The sequence below is a fragment of the Acinonyx jubatus genome, chromosome E3 (genome assembly GCF_027475565.1).
Source record: "Acinonyx jubatus isolate Ajub_Pintada_27869175 chromosome E3, VMU_Ajub_asm_v1.0, whole genome shotgun sequence".
Taxonomy (NCBI): Eukaryota; Metazoa; Chordata; class Mammalia; order Carnivora; family Felidae; genus Acinonyx; species Acinonyx jubatus.
The window spans coordinates 40,453,330-40,467,577 of NC_069398.1; the positions used below are offsets into that span (position 1 = coordinate 40,453,330).

At 47.9% G+C, this 14,248-nt stretch overlaps 1 protein-coding gene across 6 annotated transcripts in view; it reads left to right on the forward strand.

Moving 5' to 3' along the window:
- Positions 1–14,181, forward strand: part of UBN1 (ubinuclein 1) — a 38,205-nt gene extending 24,024 nt beyond the window's left edge. Inside the window, exons 13-18 of one of the 6 annotated variants that reach the window (XR_003415360.2) lie at positions 5,015–5,065; positions 5,160–5,202; positions 6,361–7,675; positions 9,077–9,320; positions 9,604–9,693; positions 11,987–12,037. Coding sequence is in view for 5 of the 6 variants with exons in the window: in XM_015076567.3 (XP_014932053.1) it covers positions 5,015–5,065; positions 5,160–5,202; positions 6,361–7,680; positions 9,077–9,320; positions 9,604–9,693; positions 11,987–12,036 (1,798 nt within the window). In the remaining variant the exon portion in view is untranslated. Of the gene's footprint in view, positions 1–5,014; positions 5,066–5,159; positions 5,203–6,360; positions 7,681–9,076; positions 9,321–9,603; positions 9,694–11,986 lie in introns of all 6 variants that reach the window. The other 5 variants (XM_015076567.3, XM_015076568.3, XM_053213500.1 and 2 more) reach the window with 5 other exon arrangements.
- The last annotated feature ends 67 nt before the right edge of the window (positions 14,182–14,248 follow it).

Genomic DNA, 14,248 nt, shown 5'->3' on the forward strand with positions numbered 1-14,248 from the left:
TTGTCCTGCGTCTTTTCTCCATCAATTGAGATGTTCACGTGGGGCTTTATTCCTTCATTCTGTTGATGGGGCGTGTCACACTGGTCAGTTTTCGTATATGGAACCACCCTTGCATTCCAGGCACAAATCTCACTTGATCATGATGTATAATCTTCTTAAATCTGCTTCTGAATTCTCTTTACTAGTATTTTGTTGGGGAGTTTTGCATCGGTATTAATAGGGGATATTTGTAGTTTTCTTACAGTGTCTTTGCCTGGCTTTGGTATCAGGGTAACGCTGACTCCATAGAATGAATTTGTATGTATTCCCTCTTCTTCAGTTTTGGAAAAGTTTGAGAAGGGTTGGTAGTGCTTAAAATACTTGGTAGAATCCACCCATGAAGCCATCAGTTCTGGGCCTTTCTTTTGTTGGGAGATTTTTGATCACAGACTCAGTCCCCTTGCTAGTTTAGCTCTAGTCAGAATTTTTATTTCTTTGGGAATTACTTGGTAGGTTTTGGGTTTCTAGGAATTTGTCCATTTTAAGTAGGTAATCCAGTTTGTTGGTGTGCAGTTATTCATAGCCTCTCTTACAGTCCTTTTTATTTGTAGAATCAGTAGTAATGTCTCCACTTTCATTCCTGATTTTGGTAATTTGAGTCTCCTCTCGTTTCTTAGCCCATCGAGCTAAAGATTTGTCCGTTGTGTTGATCTGATTTTTCTCTATTTATTCTCTGTTTTATTTATTTATGCTCTGATCTCCAGTGTTTGCTTCCTTCCTGTTGGCTTTAGGTTTAATTTGTTCTTTTACCAGTACCTTAAGTTGTAAAGTTAGGTTGTTGATTTGGGATTTTTCTTGTTTTTAAATGTTTATAGCTGTAAGTACCCTCGTAACATCCTTTTGGGTGTGTCTGTAAGTTTTGGTATGTTGTATTTTCCTTTTCATCTGTCTTTCAAGTATTTTCTAATTTCCTTTGTGATTTTTTTCTTTGCTCCATTGACTGTTTAAAAAGTATGTTTTCTGATTTCCACAATTTTGTGAATTTGTCGGTTTTCCTTCTGTCGTTGATTTGTAGCTGTAGCCTCTTGTGGTCAGAGAAGATACTCTGTATAATGTCTCTCTTTTTAAATGTCTTTAGACTTAATTTGTGGCCTGTGTCCTGGGAAGTGTCGTGTACACTTGAGAAGAATATGTATTCTGTTGTGGGGTAGAGTGTTCTGTGTATGTCTGTTAGATCTAGCTGGTTTATATGTTAAGTCTTCTGTTGTCTTATTTGTCTTGTTTCTAGTTGTTCTATCCATTAGTGTGAGTGAGGTACTGAAGTCTCCAACTCTTAATGTAAAATTGTCGGCTTTTCCCTCTAGTTCTGTCAGTTTTTGCCTCAGTTGCAGGAATGTTTATGAGTATTATATCTTCCTGCTGTATTGAGGTGTTTATTAGTACATAATGACCTTTTTTGTCTTGTAATGTTTCTTGATTTAAAGTCTCTCTTATCTGATGTCAGCACAGCCCTCCTTGCTTTCTCTGGTTACTCTTGGTGTGGAATATTCTTCCACCTTTTCACCTTCAACTTGTTTTTGCCTTTGGATCTTAAGTGAGTTTCTTGTAGACAGCGTTGAGTTGTTTATCCATTCTGCTAATCTCAGTGTTTTGATTGGAAAGTTTGATCCATTCGTATTTAAAGTAATTAATGGAAGGAAGGGCTTGCTTCTATAAATTCAGTGACCTGTGAACTCTGCTCCCCTACAGTTCTGTCCTCACCCCTTTTGGTTGTTGATGTCACAAAATTACATTTTTATACGTCATGTGCTCTAAAACATAAGCTGATAATTCTTAGAGATACATTAGTGTGTTAAATTAGGTAGAAAACAAGATTTGGAGTTACAAACCAAAGTGATAGTAATGCTAGCTTTTATACTAATGATTACTTTTTTTCCTTAAAGTTTTAGTCTCTTAAGTCATGTAGAAAATAAAAAGCACAGTGACAAACCATTTTCATGAGAATACTAGCTGTTATAATTGCCCTTGTATTTCCATTTCTGAGATCCTTATTTCTTTGCATGGCTTTGAACTACTGTTGGTTGTTCTTTTATTTGACCTCACAGGGCGCCCTGGAGCATTTCCTTCAGGGCAGTTTAGTGCTCACGATTTTCTTCAGCTCTTATTCATCTGGGAGTACCTTTTTTTTTTTTTTTTATATATATATATATATATATATATATATATATTTTAAAATCTTTATTTATTTTGAGAGAGAGAGAGCGTGTGCATAAGCAGGGGGAGGGGCAGAGAGACAACAGGAGACAGAGAATCTCCAGCAGGCTCCATGGAGCCTGACGCAGGGCTCAATCTCGCAACTGTGAGATTGTGACCTGAGCTGAAATCAAGAGTTGGATGCTTAACCAACTGAGCCACGCAGGCATCCCCATCTGGGAGTATCTTAATATTTCTCCCACTTTTGAAGGACAGCTTTACTGGATTTGGATTCTGGTCTGACCTTCTCTTTTAGCACTTTGATGTTTATTTTTATTTTTAAGACAATGCGAGAGACAGAGTGCAAGCAGCAGAGGGGCAGACAGAGGGAGACGCAGAATCTGAAGGGGCTCCAGGCTTTGAGCTGTCAGCCCAGAGTCCAACGCGGGGCTCGAACTCGCGAACCGCGAGTTCATGACCTGAGCTGAAGTCGACGCTTGACCAACTGAGCCACTCAGGCGCCCCCTCTTTTAGCACTTTGAGTATATTAGCTCACTATCTTCTGGACTCCCAAGTTTATGATGAGAAATCTGTTGATAATTTAAATGATGATTTACTTCTCTCTATGGGTTTTGAAGATTCTGTCTTTGTGTTTTAAAAGTTCAGTTATAGGGGCGCCTGGGTGGCTTAGTCGGTTAAGTGTCAACTCTTGATTTTGGCTCACGTCGTGATCTCATGGTTCAGGACATTGAGCCCCCTCATAGGGCTCTGCACTGACATCATGGCTCTTGCTTGGGATTCTGTCTTTCCCTGTCTCTCTCTGCCCCTCCCCTGCTCATGCGCAGGCTCGCTCTCTCTCTCTCTCTCTCTCTCTGTCTCTCTTTTGAAATAAATAAAACTTTAGAAAAAAAAGTTTGATTATATTGCTTTGTGTGGGGTTCATCTTGGAGTTCTTTGAGATTCTTGGATTTTTATGTTCATCTCTTTCACCAGATTTTTGGAGTTTTTAGCCAGTTTTTGTCCACTATTCTCTCTGCCCTTTGCTCCCTCTTCTTCTTCTGGGACTTGTACAGTGTGTGGTGTGCGTTCTGCTCCAAGTGATGGTGTCCCACACGTCTCCTATGCCCTGTTCACTTTTCTTCAGTCTTTTTTCTCTCTGTTCCTCAGCCTTGGCGACTTCCATTGTCCTCTATTCAAATTTGTGGATTTTTTCTTCTGCCTGCTCACATCTGTGTTTGAACATCTCCAGGGAATTTTTTGTTTCAGTTATTACACTTTAAAGCTCCAAAATCTCTTTTTGATTTCTTTTTAGGTTTTCCATCTCTTTATTTCCATTTTGTTCACACATCCTTTTTTTAATTTCTTGGGAACATCCATCACCTCACATAGTAACAATTCTTCTTTTCTTTGACGAGAACTCTTATAAGACGAACTTGGCAACTTTCAAATTTACAATTCAGTATTGGTAACTGTGGTCACTGTTCTGTTTATTGATTTTATTTTTGTGAATGTTGTGGGTGGTCTCGGTGCCAGGGAGCAGCCTGCGGTGTGAACTTTCTTCCCAGGTCTTGGCCAAACCCTTCCTTGGACTTGTATAGTCACTTTCTCATTTTTCCCCATATATGCAGTTGTTTTGAATGTTCTGGTGTTTAATGTCTGTCTCCTAAAAGTGGGAAAGTGAATAAGTGAAGCGGGGACAAAGGGCACTGGTTTTTCAAATCCCCTGGAAGTCACCTCAGCCAGAGGGGCAGGGGTGTGCAACAATGGTTGGTAGAAGGGGACAGCAGTGGCTGCCCACCTCTTTGCACCTCTGTGATGAAAAGCAGCAATTAGCAACCGAAGCAGAGATTTCGCCGTAGTTGAAGGACAGGGTCCTTTTTGCCTGCCCTACTTCCCGCAAGCTGCGTGCAAGCTGCTGCAGGAACATGTGTATACCTCCCTGCCGTGGTGCTGGGGTCAGGAGGCTGCATCTGTGCTAAGGGCTGAAATTGACAGCAGTTTCCCCTCCAGGCCTTTCCCCTCCCCACCCCCCACCCCCAGCCCCCCATTGTAAGCCTTCAACACACCCTAGCGTTCCCAAATAGTTCCTTTAGACGGATTGTATTATTAGTGCAGTTGCTGTCCAGGAGGGTGGACAGTTTCTGGTGCTTCCTACTCCACCACCTTCCCAGAGTTCAAGTCATGGAACTTCCTCTCTTTGTCTCTGTACCTTCTTTAGGTGGAATTGCTCTTCTGTCTTTACAGATTGAATTTCTTTCTTTTCTTTTCTTTTTTTTTTTTTAATGTTTATTTTTGAGAGAGCGTGTGCATATGCAGGGAAGGGGCAGAGAGAGGAAGACAAAGGATCCCAAGTGGGGTTTGTGCGCTGACAGCAGAGAGCCTGATGTGGGCCTTGAACTTACAAGCCAAGGTCACTCATGATCCATAAAGTCTGATGCTTAACCTACTGAGCCACCTAGGCATCCCTGTGAAAGTGCGTAGGGAGGGTCACAAAGAAAATTTTGTTGTGTTTTCCTGGGAAAAGACATGCTGTGGGTCACTCCACATTTGACCTTTGGAAGGGGTAAGAATCAGCAATAAGGAAAGCACTGCTGTCTCTAGGGGAAAAATCCTATGAGAAATATTGGGGCAGACCATAGCTTTTTTGGGTCGCTCCTAGACTCTTCGCTTTTGAATGGCCAGTGTGGCTACTTTAGATCCTCTCACTAGGAATCCAGCTCACCAGTCCACTGATATTTAAGGCGTAATAGCCACTGAGTACCAGGGGTGGTAGGAAAGCTCTAGAAGAAGAGTGCCTGCTTTCAGGGAGCTTGCGCAAACCATCCAGTGTTCTCTATTTCAGGACTCTGTTTAAGGAGAGCAGACGAGGCCATGGGCACCTGACATCAATCCTGTGAGTCCGTGTTTTCTCTTCCCAGGACTACTATTATTTTCATCTCCTTTGTGGATCTCCTCTAAACCTTTTCTGTGTTCCTTCCTTTTACTAGGGCCAAGAAGAAAGTAATGGCCTCATCCAAAATCAAGATGAAGGTGAGTTAGCCTGCTCTGGTCATGTACCATTCTCCATCCTCCAGCCATGCACGTGAAACCTGTCAGTTGACCATAGCAACTCGTCGAGCTTTGCTGGACTGGGAGGCAACTCTCCAGGATGGCATTCTTGAGGTTATACCAAGAGGCAGCCTGCCCCACTACAGGTGCCTGAGGTTGGCAGGGTAGAGACCTGAGCTGGGCCACATAATATCTTCCTGCCTTAGTTCTAAGAGATCATACCCACCTGGCCAGTTCCTGGGGGTGGTGGTGAGATTTAAGTGAGGTCTCCCGACCGCCCTCTGAGGAGTGAAAAGCCCCTGCAGATGCTCAGGTCTTGCAGTGTGGTGGTAGATTTTTCATGGAAGAACACTGCCAGCTAAGTGGTGAGCCTGGAGGAAGCTGGCTTTGTTGCATTTGCCTGGCAGAGATGGAGGGAAGTACAGTGGGTAGAGAGCAGAGACCGAGAACCATCTCAGGCATTGCAGAAACCTCTCAGTGTAGTAAAAATTGCTATTGTGCCAAAATTTTTACCAGTTCCTGTGCCCTTAACACACCTAGTCCATGGGAGTAAGCTGTGCAGATTCTGTATTCCTAAGTATCTGTTGAGCTCCTTCGGTGTCTCAGACACATGGCAATAAGCACTCAGGATGTGGCATTAATGAGGTAGACCCTGTTCCTGCTCCCGTGACAGGACTTTTCCTTTGCGCCCAGCTGAAGAGACAGGTGCTAGAGAAGATCAGGGAGGAAAAGAAAGCTAATTCAAGGCAATTCTCATGCCATGCCTCATTTTCTGAGTGCAGCTGGGAGCACTCTGAGACCATGTGAGGCCAACAGGGAGAGAGCATCTCTTGCTCAAGTGTTACACTTTTTCAGAAACAGAATAAGAGTTTCTTGTGGATGGATGTGTACTTAACAAGAAAGCATGCTTGGTAAGCCAGTCCCAGCCAGCCAGACATGAGCCAGAGAGGGCGAAGGGGTAGCAGCATTTTCAAGTGCAAGCAGGCATGGCAGCTACTCTGCTCCTCCCCTGTTTTGTGACCATGCAGGAAAGCCTGGGTTTTGGGGGCCTGTGGTGCTCTTACATTTGCATCCTCACCACAGGGCCAGCGTTGGCATCTTTGGACATTTCTAACCATTGGAATTTCTACTTTCCTTTAGGAATCCTCTTCTAAGCCTGACAAAAAGGTTTCCGTCCCATCAGGTCAGATTGGTGGCCCCCTGGGTTTGCCTTCAGAACACGCGGGAGGAGGCCTGAGCATTGGGGCCACAAACAGGGAGCTCTCATCCCAGGCATCTGGCAGCCTTGCTAATCCTGCTCCTATCAACCTTGAGGACTCCTTGGATGGAGACTTGATCCGTAATTCAGCCTCATTGGAGGTTGTGTCCAAGGAACTGGCTGTGCTGAATAGCAGAGCAAGTGGGAGCTCTGAGTTCACATTGCCTGCCCCCTCGAAAGCACCCGCAGAGAAGATCGTAGGCGCCGTATGTACAGACGAGAAGAGGAACTTTCCGAAGCCCAACCCTTCCGCCCCATCGCCTTCTAGTTCTCTGCAGTCTCCCCTCAATTTTCTAGCTGAACAGGCTTTGGCACTGGGGCAGTCCTCTCAGGAGAAAAAACCGGAGAGTTCTGGCTACAAAGAGCTGTCCTGTCAGGCTGCGCTCAGCAAGGGCCTGCCGGAAGCACACCAGTCCAAAGCAAAGCACCACGGCTTGCCACGGACGTCTCACACACCCCAGGCGGCAGCTCCTGTGCCCGGCCCCCAGGTGAAAGTGTTTCACGCGGGTGCTCAACAGCAGAAGAGCTTCACCCCCCCAGCTCCTTTTGTCAATAAGCTCCAGGGCCCAAAGCCTTCCTCCCCACAGTGCCATCGTTCCCTCCTCCAGCTTGTGAAGACAGCAACCAAAGGCCAGAGCTTCCATCCCTCCACGCCGGCCTCGTCAGGAGGCCCCCCGGTCTCCAGCAGCACCTCTCATAAGACCCCAGCCTCATCCTCCACTGCCCCGAGCCATCCAGCAAAACAGCACTCCGCTGGCTCTTCAGGGCCGGCTTACAAGAATAGTCCCTTTGCCAGCTCTGTCTCTAAACATGGGGTTTCTTCTGGCAGCAGCTCTTCCTCTGGAGGAACACCAGTCCAGACCTCTACTTCCGGGAACCTGCTCCCCGGCGTACAGCCTCCCTCCACAGGACAGTCTGCCAGCAGACCCGTCCCAGCCTCTGCAGTGAAAAAACCACCCGTTTCCCAAAAGCTGACCCTGGTGGCCCCTCCGGGTGGTCCAAATGGAGACTCCAGTGGTGGGACCCAGGGAGTGGCAAAGCTACTGACCTCCTCCCTGAAGTCCAGCGCAGTTAGCAGCATGACATCGTCTACCTCCTTGCCAGTGAGTGTCCTGGCACAGCAGTCCGCCCCTCGTGGGTCTTGTGGACAGGGCCGCTTGCCTTGCCCTGGTCGGAGAGAGAGATCCGACACTGAAGGTCAGGTAGGAATAGTGAGCCCGGAAACTGGAAGGAGGCCTGGGCTTCCTGTTTGTAGGTTTTTGCTTTTCTAGTGGTAGGAATCCCGGGAGAGCTGGAAACTTCTCCTGAGGATGAGCAGAGGGAAAGGACTGGTTTGCCAGAGGTGCTATGATCCTGGGTGGCACAGAATGAGCCACAAAACTCCTTTCACATTTCATAGCCTCCTATTTGTCTATCTCTCAAAACAAGTAAATGAAAATGGCGTCATCACTCAGCTCATCAGTTTTGTGGAGATGTTCATGCCCCAGGAAATCAGTAACTTGTAAGAGTGATTCCCTTTTGGTTGGATTTTAAAGGACTCTGCAGGTCAGATAAAGGCAGTTTGACAGAGTCCAATGGTTGATGAGGCTTGCCGGTAGGTAATTACAGGAAGTTTGGATGCAGGCTGGGGAAATGAGAGAGCAATTGTTTTCATGTTTCCAACATAGAAAATGACTCTGTTGTTACAAAGACAAAACTATAGAAAGGTATGTACAGCAGGATCTCACCTACCTCTACCCTGGCACCACCCCTGCAAGGTAGCTGTGTTCCTTAGTTTCCAGGGTTTTCCCATCTCTTTATAAAGACAAAGGTCAAAACATACAAATATGTATGTGTGTGTATGTTTAATGTACATAAATACGAACACACTGGTGTTTGTGTGTACCTACATCTGTGGATGTTTGGGTAAGATGGTCTTCCTTTCTTACACAAAGGAGTAATTTATACTTGGTTTTTTAAATTTTTTTTTTTTAACGTTTATTTTTGAGACATAGAGCATGAGTGGGGGAGGGTCAGAGAGAGAGAGGGAGACACAGAATCCGAAACAGGCTCCAGGCTCTGCATTGTCAGCACAGAGCCCAATGCGGGGCTCGAACTCACAAACTGTGAGATCATGACCTGAGCCGAAGTCGGACGCTTAACCGACTGAGCCACCCAGGCACCCCTATACTTGGTTTTTTAAATGAACATGGTCCTGGGAGCCATTCCATGCCAGTTTTTTATTTTTTTTAATTTATTTTTGAGAGAGACTGAGTACGAGTGGGGGAGGGGCAGAGAGAGGGGAGGACACAACCCAGAGCAGGCTCCAGGCTCTGAGCTGTCAGCACTGAGCCTCATGTGGGGCTCGAACCCACGAATCGCGAGATCATGACCCGAGCCGAAGTCGTACGCTTCACCGACTGAGCCACCCAGGTGCTCCTCTCCGTGCCAGTTTAGAGTCCATCCTCTTTCTTCCTTTGAGGGCAGCAGTGCAGGGGCTGCCGTCACAAGGGGTGGTGTACAAGCGGGTCCCTGCCCTGCACGTCCATCCCCAGCTTTGGTTTGTGAGTGAGCTTTGAACAGTGCTGGTACTCTGACCGTGCTGTGTTTCCTCCCCAGAAAGGAACGAGTGGGGCTGTGCTGCTGGCCAGCTCCTCGCCCTTAAATCTGCTGTCTGCGTCCTACAAGTCTGGCAGCCCGAAGCTGCCTGGAGCCATGAACTCCAACTCCCTAGGGATCATCTCCCAGTTTCCTCTCCATGTGGTATCCTTCAGCGCCGAGTCCTCTGCCAAAGCAGGGGTTTCCAAGGATGCCATCGTCACGGGTCCTGCCCCTGGGACGTTCCATCACGGCCTCAACCATAGTAAGTGCTTCTCTCCTTGTCTCCTTGTGCTGGATGGACAGAAGGTTCCCCACTGCCTGTGCTGATTGATGAGTTCTGTTGTTGTGTGCTGGGTTCCTGTGTTTGTCTGGTGTGTGACCCTGGGCCGCGTTCCTGGGAACCGTGCTGAGCCCCCTCCCCCTTGGGGTTCTGACCCAGAACCAGTCCAGGAGGTTGTCTGGGCTCTCGACCACTGAAGCATCTTTTCTGTTCCTGTCTTCAATGTGTGTGTTTTGTTCTTTTCTCCCCTCCTGTTTTCTCTCAGGTCTCCTGGCTGGCTTGCACTCCAGCCCGCCCCGTGCAGCGCCTCTCCCACACGCTGCCGTGTCCACTCACGTCCCGCAGAGTCTGCCAGGTAATTGCCAGGTGGTCAGCGTGCCACACGCACCACGCGGCATTCTGCTCTCCACTCGTTCAGATGCCTTGTCTGCTGCCAGGGAGTTCAGTGTCTTCTACTCGTTGTCACTGTGTTGTCCTGGTTTGTCCTTGAAGGCTCTGGCTCTTTGGGGACTCCAAGAGATCGACATAGGCTTCCACTTTGGAATTTCCCCTCATTCCCCACTTGGGATTGCCACTGGGTCGGCCTTACCCTGTGTGCTCACAGGGGAGGCAGTGATGGCCTGTATTCAAAGCAGGGGAATTCCCTTAGCGAAACTTGGTGTTTACATTGGTGCTCATTTCCAAGGGTTAATTGGGGAACTGAAAAGTGTTCAATTAAGTTGCTATACCTTCCAGGTGCTGCAGCTAACAGAAAGCTCTCAAGGCTTTATTTGCTTGTTTGTTTAGAGAGAGGGAGGGAGGGAGAGTGTAAGGGTGAGAAAGTCACCTGGGGGAAGGGCAGAGAGAGAGGGACAGAGAGAATCCCAAGCAGGCTCTTTGCTGTCAGCATGGAACCAGATGCGGGGCTTGATCCCATGAACCCTGAGATCATGACCTGAGCTGAAATCAGGCATCAGAGGCTTAATGGGGTGCCTAGGTGGCTCAGTCAGTTACGCATCTCCCTTTTTGGTTTTGGCCCAGGTCATGATCTCATGGTTAGTGAGTTTGAGCCCCGCATCAGGCTCTGTGATGATGGTGTGGAACCTGCTTCAGATTCTCTCTGTCCACTTCTGCCCCTCCCCAACTTGGGCTTGCTCGCTCACTCGCTCTCAAAAATAAATAAAAAAAAATTAGAGTTGGACCCTTAACTGACTGAGCCACCCAGGCACCGTAAAAAGTGCTTAAAGCTTTATGTGAAAGGGAGAGCCCAATGGTGAGGTTTTAGGATGGACCCTTTTACCTGTGCTGCCACATAGTATGCCCAAGGGAGCAGCCTTCGGTTGAGTTCAGGGGTGAAAGCAGACATTCAGGAACACAGCTGGGCAGTGTTCCTTTTCTTTTCCTGCTTTTCATCTCCATAGAGCAGTGGTTTTCAGAAAAGGGTGTGGTATTGCTGTGAGAAGGCAGCTGGAACCTGATTCTTGAGTACACCTCATGGGACCCTGGTGCGCAGGCTCACCAGGTCTTGGTTTTGGCTTCCTGCTCTTACTACGCTAGACCTGCTCCAGAGGGGACCAGTGAGGCTGCACTGGTCAGGCGAGAGCCATTCTGCAGGATGCTGAGGCTGGGGTAGCCCTGGTGTGCGGGTACCGGGGTGGGAGTTAGGGAGCTGCCTGGCTGGGCATGCCTGTGGCCTGATGTTTCTGAGTGTAAGCTCCTCCATGTTTGCTGTGGGTCCCTGACCCCCTGGCCCGAGGCTGACATATTCCTAGTGAATGCTGGAGGCCTTTTGCCTGTAAGAATGGATTGAAGATTTGTAAGGTGGAGATTTTGCTTCTTTAGAGAAAAGAACTGAAGGGCTAAGCCTGTGTGAACAAGGGCTCTGTTTTCCTCTAGGGAAGCGGTAGCTGCAGGGGACTCACCTCACAAACAGGTGGCTGCTACTGTAGCTAAGAGGGTAATGCGGGGTCACAGAACCACCTAGGCAAGACCTAGGTTTGAAAGATAGTCCTGCCTCTGCTTGCTTTCAGGAACTGTCACACTTTGAAACAAAGAAAATAATTTAAGAGCCATTGGAAACATGACTGTTGGCCTGTGGTATTTTTAGTGCCAAAAAAAAAAAAAAAAAAAGGAAAGTGCTTTTTTGTACCATTTCTCCATTTCTGTCTCCTTTACACCTTCTTCAGGTTGGAGGATTCCATTGAGTGGTTGTAAATGGAAAGCTGTGTGACTGCGTCTGCTTTTTGCTCTCTTTCCCGTGCAGACTCAGAACGCTAGCTTCTTAGCACCTTGAGCTGGTTTCGTAGGACCTGAGGATTCTGATGGTGAGAGAGTCTCATAGCTGTTTGAGTGCAGCACGGTCTTGGGACCTCACACAGAGCCTAGCCCGCCAGGGGACTTTGGTGGCGGCCGAGAACACACGCACTCCCGTGGCAGGCATGCGTCGGGCCCCTGCCTTCTGGTGCTCCGAGTGCCGTGCACACTGCAGGCTACTGCAAGCAGCAGTGCACTCAGCCTCCATCAGGGGTGTTTGGGTTCGTCTGAGCCTTGGAACTCAGCTTTCAGGGGCTTTTGCTAGTTAAGTGATCCCCTTGAATTTTTGTTACTGCTGCCTTAAAGGAATCCGAGATCCTGAAAGACTTGTGTTGTTTTTGCTTATTTTTTTCCAGATGCTTCTCAGCTTCATGGAAAAGGGCCTGGTGTACCACGGAAATTGTGACCTCTTCAGAGGAAAGGCCCGACTCACTTAGGTCTGGGTGGAAGCTGACCAAGTAGGTCTCAGAAACTGGATAATCACTATGCTCTTTCTGCCAATTGGTTTCCTTCTGGCGAAGGTGTGAGTGCTGAGTGGAGCATCTCTTGGCACTGTGATGTGCCTTCAGTGAGGGGAGCAACCCTGGGCTTCTCTGTGGAGGCACTGACTGGCCTGGTGCCCCGGGCCCCGTGGCTCTGTCATGGACAATCGTTGGAGGGGCAGCTCTGGGCTGTGGCGCGTGGTGGGTCTTGTACGAAGCTGTGGTGTCAGGGCAGAGCAGGGCGCACCTGTTTGAAACCTGCCTGACCCCCTGGCATTTGGTCAGAGTACCTCCTGGTGCCCTACTGATCAGGGACCCCTGGCCACAGTGGGATCCCCGATGGTCATGGTGTCCGTCCCATCCTCAGGCTGTGTGCTCAACAGGACAAAAACCCAGGCTGACACACAGCTGGGAGACTTACCTTGTCTTTTTGAAAAATACTCAGAACACCTAACGTGTGCTCATTGTGTTGGGGCCAGCTTCTCTGCTGAACATGACAATGAAGCTCTTTCAGAGAAAAGACTTTTGTAGATTCAACAGTTGTGACAGGATTTTTAAAGACACTTATTTTGGTCCAGATTTCATCATTACCATTAATGCATTGGATAGAATGCATGTCATATTATAGTAAGACATAATTCCAGTGCCTTTATGGTGGAGCAGAATTAGACACACGTCCATTCGGCCTTCTGAGTGGATTTCAGATGAAGACTTTTTTAAAAGATATGTCTGTATTTAAGACATAGCCAGTTTGAGTTTTTTACAGTTGCACATCCTAATCTGCCATCCTGACTTGAAGGTCATCTGGGCCCCCAGACCCCAGGTCCCAGTATAGCCAGGGCCCCCGTTTTGTTTTTTCAGAGTTCATTCAGGTGGACTGAAGAGCCCCAAAGCCCTTCATCTCTGAGGGCCAAGGATATGAGGGGCTCCAAGTCAAAGACATTCCAGTTTGTTTTATTTAGAAACCATTCTCAGGCAGAGCTGCAGGAACAGGCCCCTGTGAAGCATCTGCCATGTAGAAACAGGCCTTGACGTCCTGGGGCTCTCCGGGCAGCAGGGCTGTGCGCTGACGAGCTGGGAGAGCGCGCCGGAGACAGGCCAGGACAGCTGCCCTGGAGCGCATTCAGCCAGCGGCTGCTTCACACGGATGTTTAGGGCACTTGCCTGTCCTGTGGAGTGTGTCCCACAAGGCCTATCTGAACTGACTGCTTCAGCTAAGTGATTGCAAATATGTTAAGAGTCAACAGCCTCCTCAGAATGTACACCTGTGTGGAGACACAGGCAGCTCTCTTGGTTCCTGCCTTCCAGGGTACAGTGCTCAGTAACTCACAGTTATGCAGAGGTTTGCCTTGTTTCCAGCGGGGCAAGACCTCACTCAGTTATCCGGCTAGGCCTCTGCTTTTTTTTTTTGTAAGAACCAACATGTGTTTCACATCTGGCTAAAGTGGATAAGTGGATTCTTTATCCCTTCGTTATATATATATATATATATATTTTTTTTTTTTTTGCAACTTGGGTTTCCAGTTTGTTTACAGAGTAGTCTTAGGTAGTAGCAAAAGAGCCAAAGAAGAGATTTGTATTGCTGAGCTCAGAGCCGTGCAGAGGCCTTCCGTGAACACTGAGCAGTGGGAACTCTCCAGGCTTCTCCGCCCAAGAACACCCAAGGTCCCTTCCCTGCAGCGCTCGCACCCTCCTCCCCATGTACCATTGAGTGTGCAGCTGGAGCTGAATACCCTCATTTTTAGGAATCTAGTGATGCCTCTTGCCTCAGGGAAACGTTTCTTTGATGGGGAGTTTATGAGATTTCTTTTTCTTCTTTATGCTTTATTTGTGGTAATGAAAGAGTGAATGACCTAAACAGCCATGGCTGGGCAGACGGGCTGGCAGAGCGGGCTCCCCGGGGTCTGGGGCTGCGGCGCTGCGGGGCTTTCCTTGGAGCAGCCGTTCCTTAGGTGTGAGAGGGGCTGTGGCTTTTGTGCGGCGCGACGATGTTGGTGTTGGGGGGTGGTGTGAAAATTGTTAATCTTGTATAAAGCAACTCAATAAATTGTTTCAAGGTTTCCAAAACATCATTTCTCCTTCTTTTTACCATATTTGAGCCAATTTTTCCTCCCCTAGGAGCTGGTATATGTGGAA